Source organism: Bidens hawaiensis, unplaced genomic scaffold (assembly GCF_021521415.1).
Source record: "Bidens hawaiensis isolate Kalapana, Puna unplaced genomic scaffold, B.hawaiensis_p1.1 tig00018246_1, whole genome shotgun sequence".
NCBI classification, from domain to species: domain Eukaryota; kingdom Viridiplantae; phylum Streptophyta; class Magnoliopsida; order Asterales; family Asteraceae; genus Bidens; species Bidens hawaiensis.
Window position 1 is genome coordinate 93690 of NW_027492762.1, and position 21894 is coordinate 115583.

Consider the following 21894-nt stretch of genomic DNA (forward strand, 5'->3'; position numbering starts at 1 on the left):
GCGTAAATTCGACATTGATGAAGGTCTAGCATACGGAAACCTCTTATAGTGAGATTCTTAAGTTGAGGTGCAGCAATATCGAAAACCTTCACACTCCCATAAACATTTTCAAGTGTGAGATTAAAGAGTATAGGGAGCAAATACTTAAACCCTTTAATCCCCTTCAATTTTGATAGATTCTAACCAAATACCAATTAACTGATGACTAATTGGTGGGGTATTGATTAACAATTAATCGGCGCTTAGGTGAGATTTTTACTACCATAATTATAAGACTTCAATGCATGCAGCATCCTAACTATTAGTTAAGCTTGGTAAAACATTTACAACAATAAAATAAATCAAATCCATAAAGGATTATTATTATATAATATAAACAAGATCTTTGGTGCTGATTGGGACACTTGGTGGCATCGTATTATTCTCTAAATTTTGTTTTTTCGTTCAGATGTCATAATAAATGTAATGAAAACCAACCAAACGTTATTTTTGTTTTTTCGTTCAGATGTCATAATAAATGTAATGAAAACCAACCAACCCTGAAAGAAACTGACCGAGTTCACACAGACTATGATAGGGTTTTTATTTTTTGTTTTAAAGCACATGACCGACAACGCTAGGGCTTTACCAATGCTCAAATTTATCGACCGACCCCCCCCCCCCCCCTCAATAAATAAATAAATAAAATTGGTCGTTGGTCCACCTCAATTTTTATATATTTTTTTTCGTTTTTTAGTTCCGGTACCGTAATGTACATAATCAAAACAGACCAAATTCGTGTCAAGTTGCCGCCTCAATGCTCGGGACTCCAACACTTGGGTTCTACCGCCATCTGGGTTTGTCAACTAAATAAACATCATCTTAAATATTTTGTTTTCTTATATGTTAATTTGACGAATTAATTTTTTGGGTTTTAACGCAGCTGATACTGATCGAATTCGTATCGACTCATCGTCGTAACGCTCGAGTTTTACCAACGTCCATGTTTCAACGCTGGGGTTTTTCCGGCTGTTGCGCCGGATAGAAAAACTAGTTTTTATAATAAACAAAGAACTATTAGTTACCTTACCTTTTTATCTGTTTATATGCTACACTATATTGTGTTTTATAGTGTTGTACGTACATTATAGCTCATTTTACAATTATATCTACAACTTCATTGGAACATGTCTTTAAACCATCCACGTAATAGTAATTCATTAGCAAAACACATCAAACACACTTTTATTTAATCATACCGTATAACTGCTACACACCTATAGGGCGATATAATTTAACTATAAATCATATTAACCCTGATGAAAAACATTTTTAAGTTTTTTAACGATATAGTTTAATAAAAACTATAAATCATCATTAAACTTGAAACACTGGTTGATTTTGAGGTCTTTCAAATTGAATAACTTCAATGGCTTCATGATGATATGATTTGCAGACCAGATAAAGCACCGTTTGAGTCACCATAATAACCAAAAATATCATAACTACCAGAACGCCACACACGATTGCGATCACCACCCGCCACACCAACGCCAATTCCAAATCATTGTACATGCTCAAGTGCATATACATGACATACACTATAAATACCAGACACTCATATAACACAAATGATATCATTAATGCGGCTTTCTTTTTCCCGGTCATTAGATATGTCGCTTTGAAAATGGCATTTTTCCCGTAAGAAGTTTCTAGAATAGATACCGCGATTGCAAGGTGAAAAACGATGCAATAAAACATGAAACCGAACATGTAAAGTGCTAAAACGAGTAACAAAATTACTAATATGCTCAAAAGCCGGAATTTGTGAACGTCAAGAATAACGTTGCATAATATAAATGCAAGGGAGACAGATCTTGTGTAGGTGAATATTATTAGGAATATAAATAGGAGAGTGATGGTGAGTCGTTTCCATATGTTAATTACAACTTGCATGCATTTATTGAACGTGACGTCACGCCCAATGTAAATGCATGCAATGGTATAGATGATGGTGGTGGTGGATAATACAGAGAAGATGGTGACTATAGCGATCGTGATTATTTTGAAGAGGAAGTAGTTGTGCCACTCGTGGCCACTAGTTTTGACTACCATATTCATTTGGTTTAAACACCTAAATGTTACTAGATTAAAAGATCATATGAATTACAGTGTTATGTTATTAAGTTAAAATATATATATATTCTACTAAACGTCATATCCAAATAACTAAACATTTGAACGAGTTAATTTTATAACTATATAGTTTTTAAAAAATCGTCGTTCCTGTTTTAGATAAACCTTTTTATTAAACTATGCCAATGCCTAAACTTTATATCTATATTCTATAAAATACAAATTAACATATTTATCAACTTCAGGTGTTAGGGTGGTGTGTCTGGATACCTGACAACACGACAATCAAAATGGTGGGGCTGCTGCCGAAGAGGGTAGATGACGTTCTCGCTCATCCTGAATTTTCATGTCAGCCTTACATCAAGTTCCGCTTTCATGCTTTCAATTTTACTTCATTGTTTCTTCTCTCATCCGACACAACCACTCTGATTAATATTCACCACCTCATACCGGCTCAGCATTTTGTCCCGCAAGATCTCAACTCAACTCCCTCAAAGTTGCTACGTTTTCTATGAACCTTTTATATAAATAGAAAATGGCAAATAAGTTGAATAACACTTAAAATAACCAATGAATAGCTATTGAAGTAAACTTGTTCTAACCATGCTTTTCACCATGCAACCGTTTAGACCTTAGATAAACGTATTGAGTGGAATTCCACTATCGAAAGTGCTTTATTAACGTTTTTGGTAATTGCAATACGTGTAAACACACTTTACATAAATATGAACAAATGAAATTTCGTAATTAACAAAGTTTCTTCTTATTTTATTAGTTTTCAGTTTATATAAGTAACTAATAATACTACATTTATTAAGGTCTTTTAATTTTTTTCAGTGGCGGATTCAGGAATTTTTTTCGGGTGGTGCACTACTTTTAGATGTTTCAATTTCATAGAGTTAGGTATAAAAAATTTAGGGTCGGTTTGAGGTTCGGGTCGGTTCAATGTTCGGGAAAAGTTCATTACATAATAAAAATACGATAAATAATAAAAGAGACACCGTCATTAGAAATTAAAAAACACATAATATCAATACAATAGTCTTTACAAATTAAAAAAAAAATACTTATAGTTGTTCCCAACGTGTCTTCATCTTTTGAAATCGTTGCATTACTTCTTCAACCGAAACTTGTTAGAGGAATTCCCTTTCAATGTAACAAATGCAAGAATCGTTCATGTATTCATCACTCATCCTATTATGCAAATCCGTTTTCACATTCTTCATTGAAGAAAAACATCTTTCAACACTTGTCCGTTGCAACCGTAACTTGAAGATGATGATCCAATGTTCGATGGTTTACTTTGAAAATATCTCTTCATATTCAAAATACCTCCAAATTAACAATTACAAACTAACAAATTTAAAACTAAGAAACTAACAAAACTAAGAAATTAAAACCAACAGTCTAAGAAATTAAAACTAAATTTAACAAATAACTTAACTATCAAGAACAGTTAGCATTTAACAAAAAAAACCAAGAACAATTAACATTTAACAATGAATGTAAACTTACATTCAAAGTTCAAAGTGGGAGGATTCGAGGGTCGGACTGACGGGGATGGTGGAGATGCGCCGGCGGACTGATGGGGACGGCGGTAGGTTTGAAGTCTGAAGAGGCCAAGAGGATGGGGCTGGAGCTGAGGCTACAGAGAGGCGCTGTGTGGTGTGGCTGGTTATGTTATGATAAAACCCTAATTGATGTTAGGGTAAATTAGTAAAAGAAAAAGTCAAAATCCGGAATCGAACCTGTGACCCGAAGGTCACAAAACCAACATGCTACCAACCAGACAAGCGATTAATATGTTAATGAAGTGGCTCCTTTCTAATTTATAGGGTGGTTCCTGTATTATTTTCTATACATAAATACACTATTATTTCGGAACTCGGGTGGTTCCGAGGAACCACCCATTTTAAACGTAGATCTGCCCCTGATTTTTTTTATAGTCTTGTTACCGTACCTTTAACGGATCTGTGTGAAGAGAGCTAGGTTAACTTTATGACTAGATGATATTCTTGTGCTTGAATGGGCAAGCGGAAACACGTTTGTGGGGATCTTGCAGGAGTGCCACCTCTTGTAGGGCTTAGGGACAATGGGTTTGTTGCGGGTTAGGTTGCGTTAATGGTGGAATCATGCAAAGTAGCTAAACATGAGTAAACTTGTTTAGAGAATCAGCACGTGTTTCTTTCTTTCTGCTTTTGATACATCTGGTTTTTGCCTACGGAGGCTGTAGATTTTTTTATCAGGGTTTAGTGGTTCATGATATATAATCTTTCGCCCCCTAAGACCCAAAGTTACGTTTTAGTAGGATCGGGTTTGTTATTCAAAATGGGTTGTGCTGCTGGTTGTTGCCCGTTTATCTACCATTTTATTGTAATATTTTGAATTTAGCGATGAAAATCAAGATTACTGATTGAAAAAATTTTAAAAATTCAGGTCTAGTTTAACTACCACTCCAACTCTTTGGACTACTTTTACGAAACAAATTATGTGTTTAAAAGGCGAATGTAATAAAAATAGTCATGAATAATAGCATGTAACAAAAAAAAGGTATGATTAGATGTAAGAGCATTCCCAATGGATTCCCTAAATTATGTGAGGGGGTTCTTCATTTTTTAGAGATGGTTAAAAATGGTTGTGAGAGTAGGAGAGAGAAAATGTTACTGGTCATGGTTAAATTTGGAGAAGCGTACTGTTTATCTCTATAATTTTTTAATGTTTTTGAAAGTGGTTGTGAGTGAATGAAAGAGAAAAGGTAATGATAAAAGTATTATTTAATTGAAAATGAGACAAAAAAGATAGTGTTTTTAGTTTAATTATAGATATGAAGATGGGGAATTGAATGGGAATGCACTAAATCAATGAGCTAGGGCAGATAGATAATATATTTGAAGGACTTGCATTATTTGAAATTGTTATAATTATATAGTCGTTATTAAAGAAAATACAAGATATGTTCTAAACACTATGTTCTAAACACATATCACCTTTCTAAAAGGCAAATTGGAAATAAATAATCTTAACTTTTGTGTATTAGCCGATAATAATCCCAACTTTAAAAATCACTACCAGCGGTCTCAACTTTCAACTATTTTTGTCTCAATGGTCCTCTGTTAAAAAACACTTAACAACGTTATGTTTTTTCTCAAGTTTCAAACCGATGTTTTAGGGCTTTTGATAGGAAGAACGATACGATTCGACCGATGTAAAACTTATCTCGCAACTATTATCCAAGCGACGAAACAAAGTTTCAATTTGGGTGTTTGAATTTCTAATTAACAAAATTCAAGTCATTTGAATCACAGTTTCGAGATAATTTTTACATCAGTCGAATCGTATCGTTCTTCCGATCAAAAGCCCTAAAACATCGGCTTGAAACTTGGGATAAAACATAACGGCGTTAAGTGTTTTTTAACAGAGGACCATTGAGACAAAAATAGTTGAAAGTTAGGACCACTAGTAGTGATTTTTAAAGTTATGATTATTATTGGTCAATAAACAAAAGTTTGGATTTTTTATTTCCAATTTACCTTTCTAAAATAATTGAGCTTTAGTATATATATTTTTGAACATCAGATAATTTTATTGAACTCACACGCCTAGCAAGGAGTTAAACGATGGGTGAGATGAAAATTGAAAAATGTTAGGAAATTTTTAAGCTAATCCGCGTAATTATAGTTTATCTTCCGGTTCTATTAACAAACCAAATAATTGAATTATATTATCACAAAATGCTGTAGTAATGAAAATTTTAAAGCTTCAAGTGAAATTTACATAAAATGGCGTTACGTGAAATTTTCAAAGCTTATATATAATTAAAACATTTTTGATTCATTTAAACTTAAAATTTCTTGACATATTTTTCTTCAATTTTCCACCATACATGATAATCGGCCGGTGCATGAAAACCAATAAGTTTATAAAAAATCCATTGTAGTTCGACGAAGTCACAATCATTCATGGCAAGTTGACAAACAAACACCAAATTAGGGTTGTTCACGAGTCGAGTCAGGGTAGTTTCGAGCTCGGGTTCGAAATTAAACGATGCAACTTAGCAAGGCCGTCTCTGAAAACCTCTTAAAATTTTGGGGCCTGGGACGAGTAAAAAAACGGGCCCCTAAAATCGCGTTCTCAATTATGTAATAGATAATTTGCAATTTTATCAATAAAGTTTTCTTTCAAAAGCTCAAAACAAACAAATAATAATAAGTATGCTACTAAAATAACTCATACAAAACACACATAAAAGTTTTTTTCTATATATATATATATATAAACACTAATTGTGGGAATTAAACCTATGACCTTTGTTACCATAGTCTAGAACACTTTCCATTCAACCAAAGACTCATTTTGTAAACTATTGTGTAACATTCGTTAAATTTCGAGCCTCAAAATCCGACCCATTTTTTTATTTGTTTATTCACTTAATTGTTAATTGATATCAACTATCAACAATGTACAATAATCACCCCTTAACTATGTTTTGCCTTAACTTGCATAACCATACAAAGACCAAGGACCATTTAGCAATTATTATACAAAAATCAATTTCCTTCCAACACCACCTTCACCACCGTTGTATACGCCCCCCCCCCCCCCCCCCCATTTTTCTTGAACCAAAATTTTCGTCCGAATTCACGTAATTAATTTTACTAAATCATCCACCAACCCAAAACGAATCCCACCGACGCTCTAATTTTAGAATACATTAACGATTGACAGCCAATTCATTGAATTATAACCCGCGGCCTAATCGTTCTTAACACACTATCTATACTCAACGAAAACTCAATTAAATCTGCACACACATTCATCTTAACCTCTCAAATCAAAGCCCTAATTTAATTCTACCATACGAAGCCGTTAGTAATCAATTGATATCGCGTCTTGGCCGAGAACCCTAACTCACCGACCACCATTAATCTTTTAACACCTCAGGTAGTTGATCTATGCATTAAGTTCGTTTTTCACCATCTATCAAAACCCCCAAATCAATATTAACGTTCATGGCTTGAATAACCCGATTAAACACCTAGGGTTTAATATTGATTAGTAACTGTGTTTATTTAAGTAATCGTTTTCAGATTATAACTGATCTGAGGCTTTGGCCTGATGGCCAGTACATGATTCTTAACTCAGAGAACCGGTCTGGGGCACGAGTTCGAGTTTCCAGGCCCAGTTTTACCATTTTTTTATTTGTTTTGATTTTTTAACTTACTTATCATAATATATGAATTAATAATCATTATTTTAACGAAACTAAACCCCGGAATTATTGTTTTGCCTCAGTTTTGACCCGTGATCATAACTTACATTCTTTTAATAAGTAAACTTATGGATTTATATATATATATACACATATAAACATTTATGTATATATAATATGATATTGATAGTCCTTCTAAACCGAACCCCGGTTTTACGTTTTCCTTGTCATGAATCCTCATTTTCTAAATTAATCTATATATAAATTCATATAGATGCTATATAATTAATATTGTCCGAGTAATTATTTATAAGCACACACATAATAATAATAATATTAATATTAATTATAATAATAAACCGAGCTAAATTGTAGTTTCGAATAATTTATTCCGTTAATAAATAAATATGCATGTGTATAACATTCTTTTTATCAAACATATTATATATAAGTTTATGATTAATTAATAGTGATTATTTATTTATAAGTACATGCTTATAATGTAAGGATTAAGGCAAAGCGCTAATATTAATGATAATAATAACAATACAAATCATATATATATATATATATATATATATATAAATCTCCAAATTTATTCTAACAATAAACTAGTAATTCGTTAATCGAAATCACCATCAAATCTCAAGTCATTATGTCTCATTAAATTCGTTGTTAACAAATAGGCCCTTTACGCATATCGAGGAGCTCGACCGTTTTCACTTTAATTGTTATTGTCGTTTCATCTTCACTAATCTCCTCGCTAAAGATAAGTAATTCACATCCCCCTTTTTACTGTTTTATATTTTGGAGGCGTTATGCGTTCACAACTCAATCATTTTATTTTACTACAATTCCATTATTTGCGTTATGTGATATTGCTCAATTAGTTATACGTGCAAATGTGACTATGTGTTTATTTTATGTTTTGGTGGTTGGTATCTCATCCTCATCCTCATTAGTATGATCATACGTCGTCGGAGTAGCTCGTTATCTATGTGATTCGAGTGAAACGACAATTTTTATATTTATTGTTATGCTAGTTGTAGTAGTTCATATTCATTGCAAGGAATTGACTTTTTAATATTATATATATTCAAAAACCATGGTTACTTGCTCAACTTCATGTTGACAAATTATATATTTTCACGCATGACGCAGGTAACTGTATTAGATAAAGCAAGAGATTAAAGAGTAGATTGGACTTTAGGTTATATGAGTAATAAAGACGGATTTTATTCGTATTTATTTAAGTTGTAATATTTATTTAATTCGAGACAATGTTTGTGTTTTTGCGTACTTGAATTATATGAAATAAATAATTTAGATATTGACACGTGTATTTACTTTAGTGTCTTTTGAGCTATGATACAATTATATCGCGCCCTAGCATATTCGACCTTAGGTTGGGGTGTGACATATTGCGTTAAAATAAAATTATATATAAAATATAGATTTTATTTTTTAACAATTATGGGCCTCTCGGGATAGTGGGCCTGGGTCCGTCGCCCTCCTCGCCCTCCTTTTGGGCTGGACCTGCAACTTAGCTAGACTCTAACTCAATTTTGAAGTTAAACGAGCTTAAGATCGAGCTAACGAGCCGAGCCATGACTCGAGCCGAGCCTTGATCTATTTTGGCTCAGTTACAAAAATAATCCAAATCAGCTCAAGATGTTTCAAATCGATTTTTTATAGCTAGTTTTATTCGAGCATTTATCGAGCGAGTCACGAGCCAGAGCTTCGAGCCTCAAGCTTTTTGAACAGCCCTATACCAAATAATACAATCCCACGAGATGCATGATTAGATTGAAATGTGTGTTAAGATATTAACCTTAACCTAATTACCTAGCCATGGTCAGGTGTAATTAAGTAGTTCAAGCAATTTTCATTGATTCCTTTGGATGGAGGTACGGTGTGCCTACATCCCACCCTCCCCAGACCCTACTTATAGCTTTGCTGTCGGTGGGATTTTACTGGGCATGATTGATTGATTGATTGATTGATTGATTGATTGAAGCAATTTTCATTGGAACCAGTCATGTGGTGGATGAGTAAGTTTCTATTTTCAGTAAGTGGTCCATGTGTCAAGAAGTATGTCTGTACATTACGCAACGAAAATTGTTCCATCAAATGTTTTTTTATGTGTTTTACATGTACAATTGTGTTTATCTATTTTATACAAACTAAATGTAGATATCTTTATAGTTTGTGTTATCATGAGAAATAAAACATGTTTGTCTATATTACCATGATGACTCAAATGTTGGACGAGCATGTTCACTCATTAAACCCACGGTAAAAAATAATATGGTTTGTTTGATTTTGTTATTTTCATTTTTGTTCATCTTCAAAATTCTAACTTTGATGCATCAACAAATACAAATCATACAATTATAAAAAATTGATTTCTCTAATAAATATCCAATTAACTAACATACTTTTATTATAAATATATGTTGTTAACAATTTCTTTAATTTGGATTTATTATCCAATTTGTTTGATTAGAAGTAATTTCTTTCTGAAAATGTTGAAATATTAGCTATCATTTTTAATATCATTTATTCATTATAAACCTATTAGCATGTGTATCTACTATCTAGCACATAAGTTTAATATCAAACTTACTAAATCAAAGTAAAAAAGCAAAAGCACATCAAGCAAAGAAATTCTATATTAAGAGTTTGGTGTATATTAAGGGTGGCGAAACAAACGCAAATGGGTTGTTTGGGTCAAGTTGGAAAACTTTTAAAATTAAGATGAGTCAGGATGGATCAAAATAATTTTACAAGAAGGTCAAGATGGGTTGAGAAAATGCTAGTGACATTTGGTTATAGGTTAGAATGGGTTTGTTTATGGGTTAGAATGGACTAAAACAAACTTTATCCAATTTTATTTCAAACAAAACCCACTGCACCGAATAAAAACCGAGAAATCAAAACCGAAATCATTGAAACCGAAAATATACCGAAACCGACCGAAATGAAAAAAAGCAAAACCGAAACGAAAAAAACTGAAAAAACCGAACCTAAACCAAGACAAAAACGAAGTTTTTATTTTTATTTTTATTTTTTTTATGAACGAGGAAGACGGGGGAAACATTTTAGTTATTTTACTTTTTCCGTTTTCGATTTACATTTTGAGTTTTTATGTTTTTATTAATTTTTTTGAATATTTTTTTGAGGAGCTTTTGAAACCCTTTGTATTTTAACCGTTACTTAGTTCAAGATGTGTTAACTTTACGTCTTTATCCATCTTGACCCATACCTATCCTAAACCGAATAAAACCGAGAAATCAAAACCGAACAAAAACTAAAAACATTGAAACCGAATAGATACAGAAACGAAAAAATGCAAAAAGGAACCCAAAAAAACCGAACTTGAACCGAGACGAAACCGAGTTTTTTTTTAATTTTATGAATGAGAACGACGGGGGAGACATTTTAGTTATTTTAGTTTTTTTGTTTTTGATTTATATTTTGAGTTATTAATTTTTTATTAAATTTTTTGAATATTTTTTGGAGGGTATTTAAAACCTTTTGAATTTTAACCTTTACTTGGGTCAAGATGGATTAACTTTACCCGTCTTGACCACCCATACCCATACTAACCCTCTATTTCAAAAATCTTTCCTGACCCATACCCATCCTGACCCAAACCCATTCTAACCCATTATTCAAATCCAACTCAACCCAGACACCTCTAGTGTATATAAAAGACCACTAGCTTGAGCATTCAATATTATATCTTTTACCAAAATGCAACACACTTTAAAGTTCAAACCATATTAAAACATCTATACAGTTATAATAACATTAATAATAATAATAATTTAGAGTCAAATACTCAAACTGATCATACTATTAACGTTGAGAAACATGTTGCTCTTGGCCAACTTAGATGGTAGATCTTTTAACCATAAGAAACGCATCAAGCATAACTATGGCAAGTGCGGGCGTTACCACGACCAACATCGTTCCTCTCATCATCAGTCCCCACTCGGTCCTCAACTCATCACCAACCTTCCGGATCAACGAAGACATTAGCAACGTATTTCCTAAAAACCCATTTCATACCTTCAAAATCATTGTTCTTTCCACAGCATTATCCCTTGACTTAATCAGAGCATATGTCGAAGCAAAGATCAAGTAGGAGGATACCAAAAGGTATGTGAACACGACCGTACACCACAATCCATAAATAGTGAACACAATGGTGTTTGAGAGGCCAAGAATGGCAAGCAATAGGTTGTCCATGAATGTGGTTAAGACATACACACAAAAGAAAGTCCAATGAATCGTGGAAACAACTTTCGAACAATTTTCAGGATTGTGGCTCTGGGGTTGTCAGTACATCTGTCGGTGTTGTCTAATAATGTGGGGAGGCTCAGAAAGCAGAAAGGGATTGTGTAAATGATGAGTTCATAGACAGTGTGACGAGTAAACCTAAATTCAAGTGAAAATGTGTGTGCGATGAACACAATTGCAATTGTAAAGAGTTGAGTGAGGATGATTTGGGTGATGATGTTCTTCCATGTGAAGATCATATTGATATGCTTCATAGTGAACATGATTATGATTTGAAAGAGTTAGTAAATTTGAGTGTGAGGGAAAGACATGATCAAATTGGCTTAATATATAGTTAAGCTTAACTTAACCATGGTCTAATCATGGTCACTGGTCTTGTAGTTGTAAATTGTAATTATGTTCTTTCATGTAAACATATATAAAACTACAAATGGCTAGCTATTGATGTGAACTTAGGGGGTGTTTGGAATTCTTTATTTCACCTCCTTATAATTTTTTATTAAGTTAATAAGTTGCAAAAGTGTAACTTATGAAACTTTTCCTCACACAATATAAACAATCCCAAACATCTTATTACTTTTTAAAAAGTTAATAAGTTATAAGTTGGTGAAAATAAAGAATCCCAAACACCCCCTATCTAATCATGGTTTTAAATAAACGTATTGTGTGGGATTCCACTAGCTATTGGAAGTCTTTTTATTAAGGTTTTTGGTAATTGCAATACGTATGTAACACACTTTACATAAATGTGAACAAAAAACTCACACGTCTTAGAAGGTGTTGGACAACAGGCGAGACGAAGATTGAAAAAATATCCCCAGTTAGGGTTTATCTTTCTTGTTTGTGTTAATAAACCAAACAATTGAAGTCTATTATCACAAAATGATGTATTGGTGAAAACTTTAAAGTTTAGGTAGTGTTTGGTATGTAGAAATGATTGGTGGAATGGAGTAGATCATTGTGAAGTAATAAAATTATGTGTTTATTGATCAATGGAATGGAATCACTCATTACCTTATCTATTAAATCCCCTTAAAGCACTCCTAAGGTGGTGTTAATTTGATATGCAAGAATGAGAGGCGGAATGGAATAAATCGTTGTGATGGAATGAATGAAAAGATGTCTGTTGGTCAATGGAATATAATCAACGATTACACAAGGAATGCCATATTATCGAAACCATTCCTTCACATCACTCTTTGGTAGCGTTTGATACGTAGGAATGGCAGGGAGAATGGAATGACTCATTGTGGGGGAATGAAAAAGATGGTGTTTGGTTGCTCAATAGAATGGAATCAACGATTACACATGGAATCTCATTCCACAAAAACCATTCATTCCCACCTTTTTTTTTCCTTCCATTCTGTTTTCACTCTACTTTATCAACAACACCACCTGGTAACAATAACCACCACCACCTGACTGTCACCGCTGCTGCCACCACCACCACCTTACCACCACTATCACCGTAACCACCACAACTATTCTCACCACCGCCACCCGACCACCACTACCATCGCCATCACCACCTAACCACCAATGCTACCACCGTTGCCACTGCCACTGCCACCACCACCACCATTGCCCCTACCGCCTAACCACCACTGTCGTTGTTGTCACCACTATTATCATCACAGGAGCTACCGCTACCACCACCATCACCATCGCCACCACCCTACTACCATCGCCTACCGCCACCACCATCATTGATAACCACCATCGTCTACCACCCACTATCCCCACCCCTACCCCCACCACCACCCATCAACGCCAATACCGATCACCACCAACAGCCACCACTACCCACCACCAACAGCTACCTCCTCCACCTACTACCATTACCGCCACTCACTACCATTTTTATGTTATTCATTCATATTTTCTTTTATACTGAACAACAAAAAGTAATAATTCATTATTCTCACATGGTAACCAAATATATTAATGAAATGGTAACGATCCATTCCATTTAATCACTAATTCCATTACCCCACACCAAATATACCCTTAAAGCAATGTTGTAAAACTCCTAAGTAGGCGGCCGAGTACTCCCCGATTACTCCCGCCTAGATCGAGTACTCCCCACCTCGGCCGAGTACTCCTTAGGTATTTTCCGAGTAATCCCCGACTACTCCCGAGTACTCGCAACTCCCCAGTCGACCGCCTAACGACTTTTACAACATTGCCTCAAAGTACTGGTTAACTTTTGAGTTAAAAAACTAAGTTCTATAATCATAAAAAATGGCTTTAAGTGAAATTTTCAAAGTATATAATTTAAACATTTTATTCAAACTACGTTTTACATGTTTTTCTTCGTTTTTCTTTGGATACGTGCATTTTTCGCACACGTTTTATTTCTAATATTGGTTTAATATTTCTAACACTTATACGACCATAATTTTGTTAGTTTATAGTTTTTTATACGCATAATGCTTGGAAAAACGACGCAACTTATAGGGAATTAAATGTCACACAAACATTTTAGCACTCTAAATATGTAAAATCTAACCTTGTTTGTCTAATATTTATTTTTCAACTTTGAAATTCAAACTTTGTTACGAAAGAAATGCCAATTGAGTTTCTTTAACTCATGTAATCTTAATAAAGATCCCGTTAATACATATATTGTTTATAAATTTTAGTTGGCATTAGCAATTTATTAATATGTTTATATTTATCAACGTTGCATTTTTGGTATCAATTTGTACCCACTAAAAACCTCTTAACATGTATGTACGTAATACAACTTACAAGAGTTTTAAATCTTGGACCCATTATTTCTTACTCATATTTTTCTATTGTAAATATTGTTGTATGTTTGCCTCGTTAACCTTTTCAAACAAAATAAATAATAATGATACACTAGAAACCTGGGTTAGAGGGTGAAAGACTGTCATGTGGTTAAATGCATTTGTATAGTGATACTGTATTATTTGAAAAGCATATCCAACCAACTTATTAAACACATATCGTATGCACGGTTTTAACTTTTAATTGCCTTTTTCTATATTTGGTGAATATTCGATTTTGTTTGCTTTTGGACCACAAAACGTGTTACTACTTTTGGTAATAAGCTTCCTTCCTTGCAAAAAGGTTTTCAAGCTTGTAAATCATATGCCTTTTATTTTTGAACACCTAAATATTAATAAATGTTTTTTTTAAATAAGCACATCAATATAAGGGTAACATTATCAACTTAAAAGTTTTCAACTAACTAGGTTAATGTATACTACACTGCAGTATCACCAAAAAAACCTATGTAACTAATATTTACATGACATGAGTGGTTGTGTTAATGGCATAATAGTCTTGTAGTGTTATCTTTTTTATTGAAACACCATTACACACTTGTTAATGTATTTATCATGATTCTCAACACAATAGTGATATACTCTACAATAACTTCCTAAATATACAATGTTAGATTTCGACCAACTCGCCAAAGTGAAAAAGCAAAAGCACCAAAAAAAAGGTGTGTGAAAGAAAGATCATATAAAGTTCAAAGCAGTTTCTAAATTACAACATATATATATATATAGTTCAAAGCATATTTAAACATTTCTAAAGTTTCAAACCATATTAAAACACGTATCTCTAAAGTAATATTAGTGATTAAAGAGTCAAGCTCATAGTCACACATAAATCTAGAGATGCATGGTGAAATAGTGAATAACTTTACCAACTTTAAAAGTTAAGCAGCTACTCATATTAATTCCACCTGATCCCACTATATACTTTATCCTAGACAATAGCCTAAGAGCAAGTACATAGCTCCAAAAGATACGTGAATAACACTTAAATAACAAATGGCTATTGATTTAAATTTATTTCAGCCATGCTTTTCGCTATGTAATCGTTTATATAAGCGTATCATGTGGGATTTCACTATCGGAAGTGGTTTATCAACGTTTTAGGTAATTGCAATAATTTGTAAGTGTGTAAAGACACCTTACATAAATATGAACAAATGAAATTTTGTGACAACTAACAAGTTTAGCATTGCTAGCTCATTTAACAAGCGTTTTCTTCTTTAAACAGGTTAATGTGTTAAGTCATTTATCTAACTGGTCGTGTTAAGATTAATCTGTTTATTGCACAGGTTATGTTAGCTTACCACTATTGTAAAAATTGTTAAATAAATTGCTAAACCATGTGGCATTTTATCTTAGTCATATTGGCATTTTTACCTTTTCTAATAAAATAAATAATAATTTGGGCGATCATGCTCATCCATGTGAAGATCATATTGAAGAGCTTCATCTCTTTCATGCTGAGTGAAAGTAAATGAATGTGACTTGATCATACAAATGAGATTATAAAGTGAATAACATTTTCAAAAGATATTTGTAATGCTTTCTTAATTTATAAGGTTTTACAAAAAAAATTATACACATGTCTTAATTTTATTAGTTTCTTTTTGTTTGGTCATGTCGTTTTTTCTCTCTTTCAATTTAAGGTATTTACAAAATCAATTGAGTATGCTTTGTGTTTTTTCATAAATATATTTACAGGAAATAGGAAAATTTATTTTGGACCGTAAACAAATTGCTGTCTCTATGGCAACTGGCAAGTCCATATACTTCGAGTTTTAGACATATATATGCTCAAAACAATCAAAGCTTTCTTTTATTCCAACGCTAGTACACTTGTTCAACACATACAATACATATATGTTAAACTTTATCCCTAATGAAATCAAATTTAATAGACCAAAGTAAAAATAGCAAAAGCACCATAAGCAAAGAGATTTAATATTTAGCGTTTGGTACATCATAAAAGACCCCTAGGGCATTCAATATCATAGCTAACTGTTACTACACTGCATGCAACACCCTTAAAACCATATTAAAACATCTCTAAGTTATTATTATTATTATTATTATTATAATGATAATAATAACAATAATATTTTAGGTCAAACTCACACTATTAAACTTGAGAAAGATGTTACTCTTGATCAACTTCTCAAGCTGGCAGTTCTTCGTTTGATGGTTTCTTCATGTGACTTAGAGACTTGATGGATCCTTTAATTCCATAAACCATATAAAGCAAGACGAAAAACATGGGCATTATAAACACAACAAATATCATTCCTCTCATTATACCTCCCCACATGGGCCTCATTTCATTATCAACCTTCAAGATCAATGGGGACATAAGCAATGAATTTCCTAAAAAGCCACTTAATACCTTCCAAAATAATGTTCTTTCCACAGGATCATCCCGCTTTTTAAACCGAGCGTATTCCCCAACAACGAACAAGTAGGATAATACCGATACGTCAATACGATGGTACACCATACACCATAAATGGTGAACACCAAGGTGTGAGAGAGGCCAAGAATGGCAAGCAATAAGTTACCCGCGAATGTGGTTAGTACATACGCAAGAACGAAAGAGGCGATAATTCGTTGAAACACCTTGCGAATGAATTTTGAGATTGTGACTTTGGGGTTGTCAGTGGATTTTTCGGTGTCATCTAGTAATATGAGGAGGCTCACAAGGCATAAGGGAAATGTAGAAATGAAGAGTTCATAAACGGTGTGATCGGTAAATGTGAGTTTGAGCGAGGATGTGTGCGTGGCGAACACAACCGCAATCACAAGCAGTTGAGTGAGGATGGTTTGGGTGATGATGTTCGTCCATGTGAAGATCATATTGATAAGTTTCAAGGTGAACATGATGTTAAGTGTGAAAGTATGTAAATTGTGTGTGAAGGGGAAGAATGAAATTGGTGTAACAAATAAATAGGCTAATAACTTTGACCTAACCATGGTTAGGTACACTTAAAAGAGATGTGTGGTTAACCAATGATGAAGTCATTTGTATTCATACTAGTAGCTAGAAAGGAAATTGAGAGGTGATGTGTAATTGATTTTATTTTACTTTCATGGAGTGTATTTGTACATTAAGCAACTTTACTTGTTTCGTCGAATACTTTACTTGTCATTGAGCCTGTTTGTCGTATAAAAAGCTACGGTTAAGTGTTGGATAAGTCTTTACCTTTTTATGGTGAGGGTGAGGGTTCCCGTGTGACAAATGAAAAAAAATATTCGTTGAAAAACAAAACATTCTAGTTAAGTAAACTGACCATTGAAGTTATTCCGTACTTACAATTAGAAACAAGAAAATTATCCGATCAAAAATAATATTGGTAAGAATAATTAAAATAAAAGCAGCATGAATTTGTTAATAAAAAACTGGTTTAAACTATAGTATGCTTGATTTTGCATTTTTGTGATTCTCAACTTAAGTGATTGTAAAATAAACAGGTCATACATGTACAATCCACATCTCTTAAAGTTTATCTTAATGAAATCGAATTTAATAGAACAAAGTAAATAAACAACTTTACAAGGAAAGAATATAACTTACAAAATACAAGGCACATATTCTCAACTTTGATTGTGAAGTAAACACGTACATCACATATGTACATCTAGTTTTTTTTTTACCTGACGCGTTGCGTCGGGCAGCTGGCAAACTCCAGTGTTGAAACCCGAACGTTGGTAAAACCTGAGCATTACGACGGTGAGATGACGCAAATTCAGTTGCATTCGTTATGGTATAGACATTGCTAGATAAAATTTGAGCGTTAAAACCAAAAATTAATTCTTTAAATTAACATATAAAAAGATTAATATATTAAAAAAACAAAATATTTAAAATGATGTTTATTAGATCGGCAAGCCCGGGTTGTGGTAAAATTCGAACGTTGTCGATCCCAGCATTGAAGCTGTAATACAACACGAATTCGGTTGGTTTTGACTACACTTTTTATGGTACTGGAGCTAAAAAATAAAAAAATATATATAAAAATTAAGGTGGACCAATGACCAATTGGGGGTGGGAGTGGGGGTGGGGTGGGGGCGTAGATCGGTAAACTTGCGCATAGGTAAAAGCTGAGAGTTGAGGCAGCGAGTTTACGTGAATTCGGTCGGTTTCCGTTAGCTTCGTTAGGGATGGTACACGAACTCAAACGAAAAAAAAATTAACGTTTGGTCGGTTTCCTTTACGTTCGTTCTGATAAATGAACTAAATAAAGAAAAACAAAATTCACAAACTAATACGGTGCCGCCAAGTGGCTCAATAGAGCACTTGCGACACCAAAGTTAATGTAGGTCCCGTGGCGGGTGGATCTAACAACGTTCTTGGATCAACCTAGCTTAGTGCTAGCGGAAATCACACCAAGCCACCTAAGAGGTCTCGGATCTTGAGATATTATTTCGGGTTTGGTGAGAGAGAGAGAGAGAGAGAGAGAGAGAGAGAGAGAGACGAGTGAAAGAGAGAAAGTAAGTGTGTTAAATGATTTTTGGCAAAAGGATTTTTCTATTGATAATCAACACTTTCTCTCATGGCATGCTTTTCTATTTATAGAGAAGCATGCATGAGAAACAAGTCACATCACATGCCCAATAGGCTTCTATACATTATTTCCCTTGGGCCTATCACATACAAAATGAACTACTAAAGCCCAATACATAACAAACCAATACAAAAGACTAACATAACAAAATGAGGCCTAACAATCTCCCTCTAGTCTTTAGTATTGGAACCCTTCGGTGTCGTAGACCAAGCATTCGTCATCGGATAGTGGAAGTTCAACAAGTCTACGGACGAAGTTGTTGAAGGCTTCAACTATTCGGTGTGTATTTTGACGACCAATGTCCTCGACAGTCCCAAGCGGTGAGTTGTAGAGCTTCTTCACATCTTCAATGTGGAATCCCATTAGCTCATACTCATCAAACACTCGAATCTCGTACATATCACGGCAGTGGATGACGGACTCACCTGTTTTATTATCAAATTCCCAGCCAATAAAATCTCGGAGAGTGTTGGGAAGATAAGGCTCGCCGTGATAAATCTCGTGACAGTCTTTTGGCACCCGGTATCTCCACATGCTTCTTGGCTCTCCGGTAGTTGGGACTATTTCTCTTGGGTTCTTGTATTGGTGACCCTTATTCACTTCAAAGTCTTTGTAATCCACCTCAGATTGACGATAAAGGTGGGTGGTGACCCATCCTTTGAGTGTCGTCATACTCACCACGTCCAAGAGCTTTTGATAGATACCGTAGATCTAGCTCTGGCAACGACTTTAGCTCGTGGTGGTTGAGGTAGATCAGGTCTCCGCTGTATCTTCTGATTGCCCAAACACTATTCTCCTTATCATACTTCGCATAAACAATCAGCGAATTGTAACATCCAACTTTTGTTAAATAATAAATAACATAAAGTTTTGTTATTAACGTGTGTCGTTAAGTTAGTCAGGTGTTAAAGTGTTTGGATAAGAATTGGAATTGTGAGTGGGTTGTGGGGCCCATAGCCCCTATATATATAATCCAACCCATCCTTCCTTTCATCACTTTTCTTTCCTTTCATCACACACACCCACTCAAGAACACACACTTTCTCTCTCAAGACCCGAATCCAAATCCGGGTTAAAGTAAGGAAGATCTTGGTGTTCAAGTGTCTTCAAGTAACAAGAATCACGTCCAGATCCTCGAGTCGTCTCGCATCCGAACCGAACCCGAAGCAAAAGGTAGGTTTCAGTTTAAATTGTTAAGCTTTTAGTCGGTTTCGATATGCAAACTGATAGGATGATAGATCGGGCTGTGAAATGTAAGAAAAGCATAAACTTGGTGAGTTATAACCTCACGGGTATGTTATAGGACAAAAAGGTGATGTTCGGACCTCATAAAACACGTGTATACAAAGTTGGTACAACCCAAAACCCATAAAAAGGGTAAAATCAGGTCCTAATAAAGAGTCACGGAGTAAAATAGCTTTAAAATGTCAAAAAAATAAGAGATGTAAAAAAATGGATTTTTCCCATGAGAAGAGAAATTCTTTCATGAGAAGAGAAATTCCATGAGAAGAGAAATTCTTCCATGAGAAGCGAAATTATTCCATGAGCAGAGAAATTCCATGAGAAGAGAAATTCTTTCATGAGAAGTGAAATTCATCCATGAGAAGAGAAATTCTTCCATGAGAAATTCTTCCCTGCGAAATTCCATGACCCCCGTTAGCTGAGGGTTTCATTAGCATAGATATAAGAGATACTAGTAACAGATAATTGGCAAGCGTAATGTATTGTACAGTTAGCCGTGCACAACTAAGGAAGGGCATTACTATCAACGGCGAGAGAAACCGACTCCAGGTGAGTTTCTAGCCCCTTATCTGTTATGTTTTCGGGGCTGTGTGCATACCCAATGTGATAGTTGTTAATACATTTACCTTAAGTGGAGAGTGTATGATACGCGTATGATACGTGTATAATATATGTATGATTAAGTATTGAATGTTATGATAGAATGTTTATACGAATGAATATGTATGTATGTATGTATGTATGTATATATATATATATACATGATTAGAAGATATGTATAGTATGCACGTATGATAATAAATGTATGAAAGAGTGAAGAGACAGGTATGGTTGTATGGTTAGTTGAGACAGAGGGACCAGACCCTAATAATATCTGAGAGAGAAGGGACAATGCCCTAATAATATCTGAGACAGAAGGGACCAGACCCTAATAATATCTGAGACAGAAGGGACCAGACCCTAAAAATATCTGTGATGGTAGAGATGGTGTAGCCTATGTTATACTATAGGGGATTAAGAAAGAAAGTATGAGAGCACGAATGAATGTATGTATGTATGTAGAGAAAGAATGAAAGAAGTAATAGTAAGTAAAGTCCGAAATACGTATCTCCGGACACGTATGAGTAAGAACATGAATGTATTGTATGTTAATTGATTAGCTAGAACTCACTCAGCGTAGCTGACTTTTAGTATGCACGCAGGTGAGTAGGATGTGACGGGTTGCTTGAGGGAAGACACGTGGCAACAAAGTGAAGACTGGCATCGAAGAAAAGAAGATTCACGTGTCGTTTACGTTACCTTTTAAGACTTAATGTATTTTGTTTAAAAACAAGCACTTATGTTATGTAAGAATGTTTAATATTATGTATTCCGCGAAAGGTTTTTTATTAACTCTGATTTTAGAACTGTGTTTATGAGTAAGTCCAACGCCAAAGTAGGGCTTTCGGGAATGGGGCCTTACAAGTTGGTATCAGAGCATAAGTTCGAGAGAAATAAGCATCCCACATGCTTAGACTCGAACAGAGAATGGGACTTAAGGAAGAAAAGAAAGAAGATGCCAGGCAGAGAATGTCATGTGTCACTCAAGCAAGCTTAGGAAGCGATCACCTTGTGTAAGTTGATCTTGTGTATAGTAAAGAATGAGCAAGAAAGCTAA

At 34.2% G+C, this 21894-nt stretch overlaps 2 protein-coding genes across 2 annotated transcripts in view; both read right to left on the minus strand.

Moving 5' to 3' along the window:
* LOC143555688 (serine carboxypeptidase-like 42) overlaps nucleotides 1-21894 on the minus strand; it is a 255347-nt gene that overhangs the window by 42891 nt on the left and 190562 nt on the right. The window lies entirely within an intron of this gene.
* Nucleotides 1357-2094, minus strand: LOC143555703 (uncharacterized). Its single transcript, XM_077045210.1, has one exon. The coding sequence runs from the start codon at nucleotides 2092-2094 to the stop codon at nucleotides 1357-1359; it is 738 nt and encodes a 245-aa protein (XP_076901325.1).

Bases quoted from the DNA above. Each gene is read 5' to 3' on its own strand.
- LOC143555703 (XM_077045210.1), bottom strand. From the start codon at position 2,094: ATGGTAGTCAAAACTAGTGGCCACGAGTGGCACAACTACTTCCTCTTC.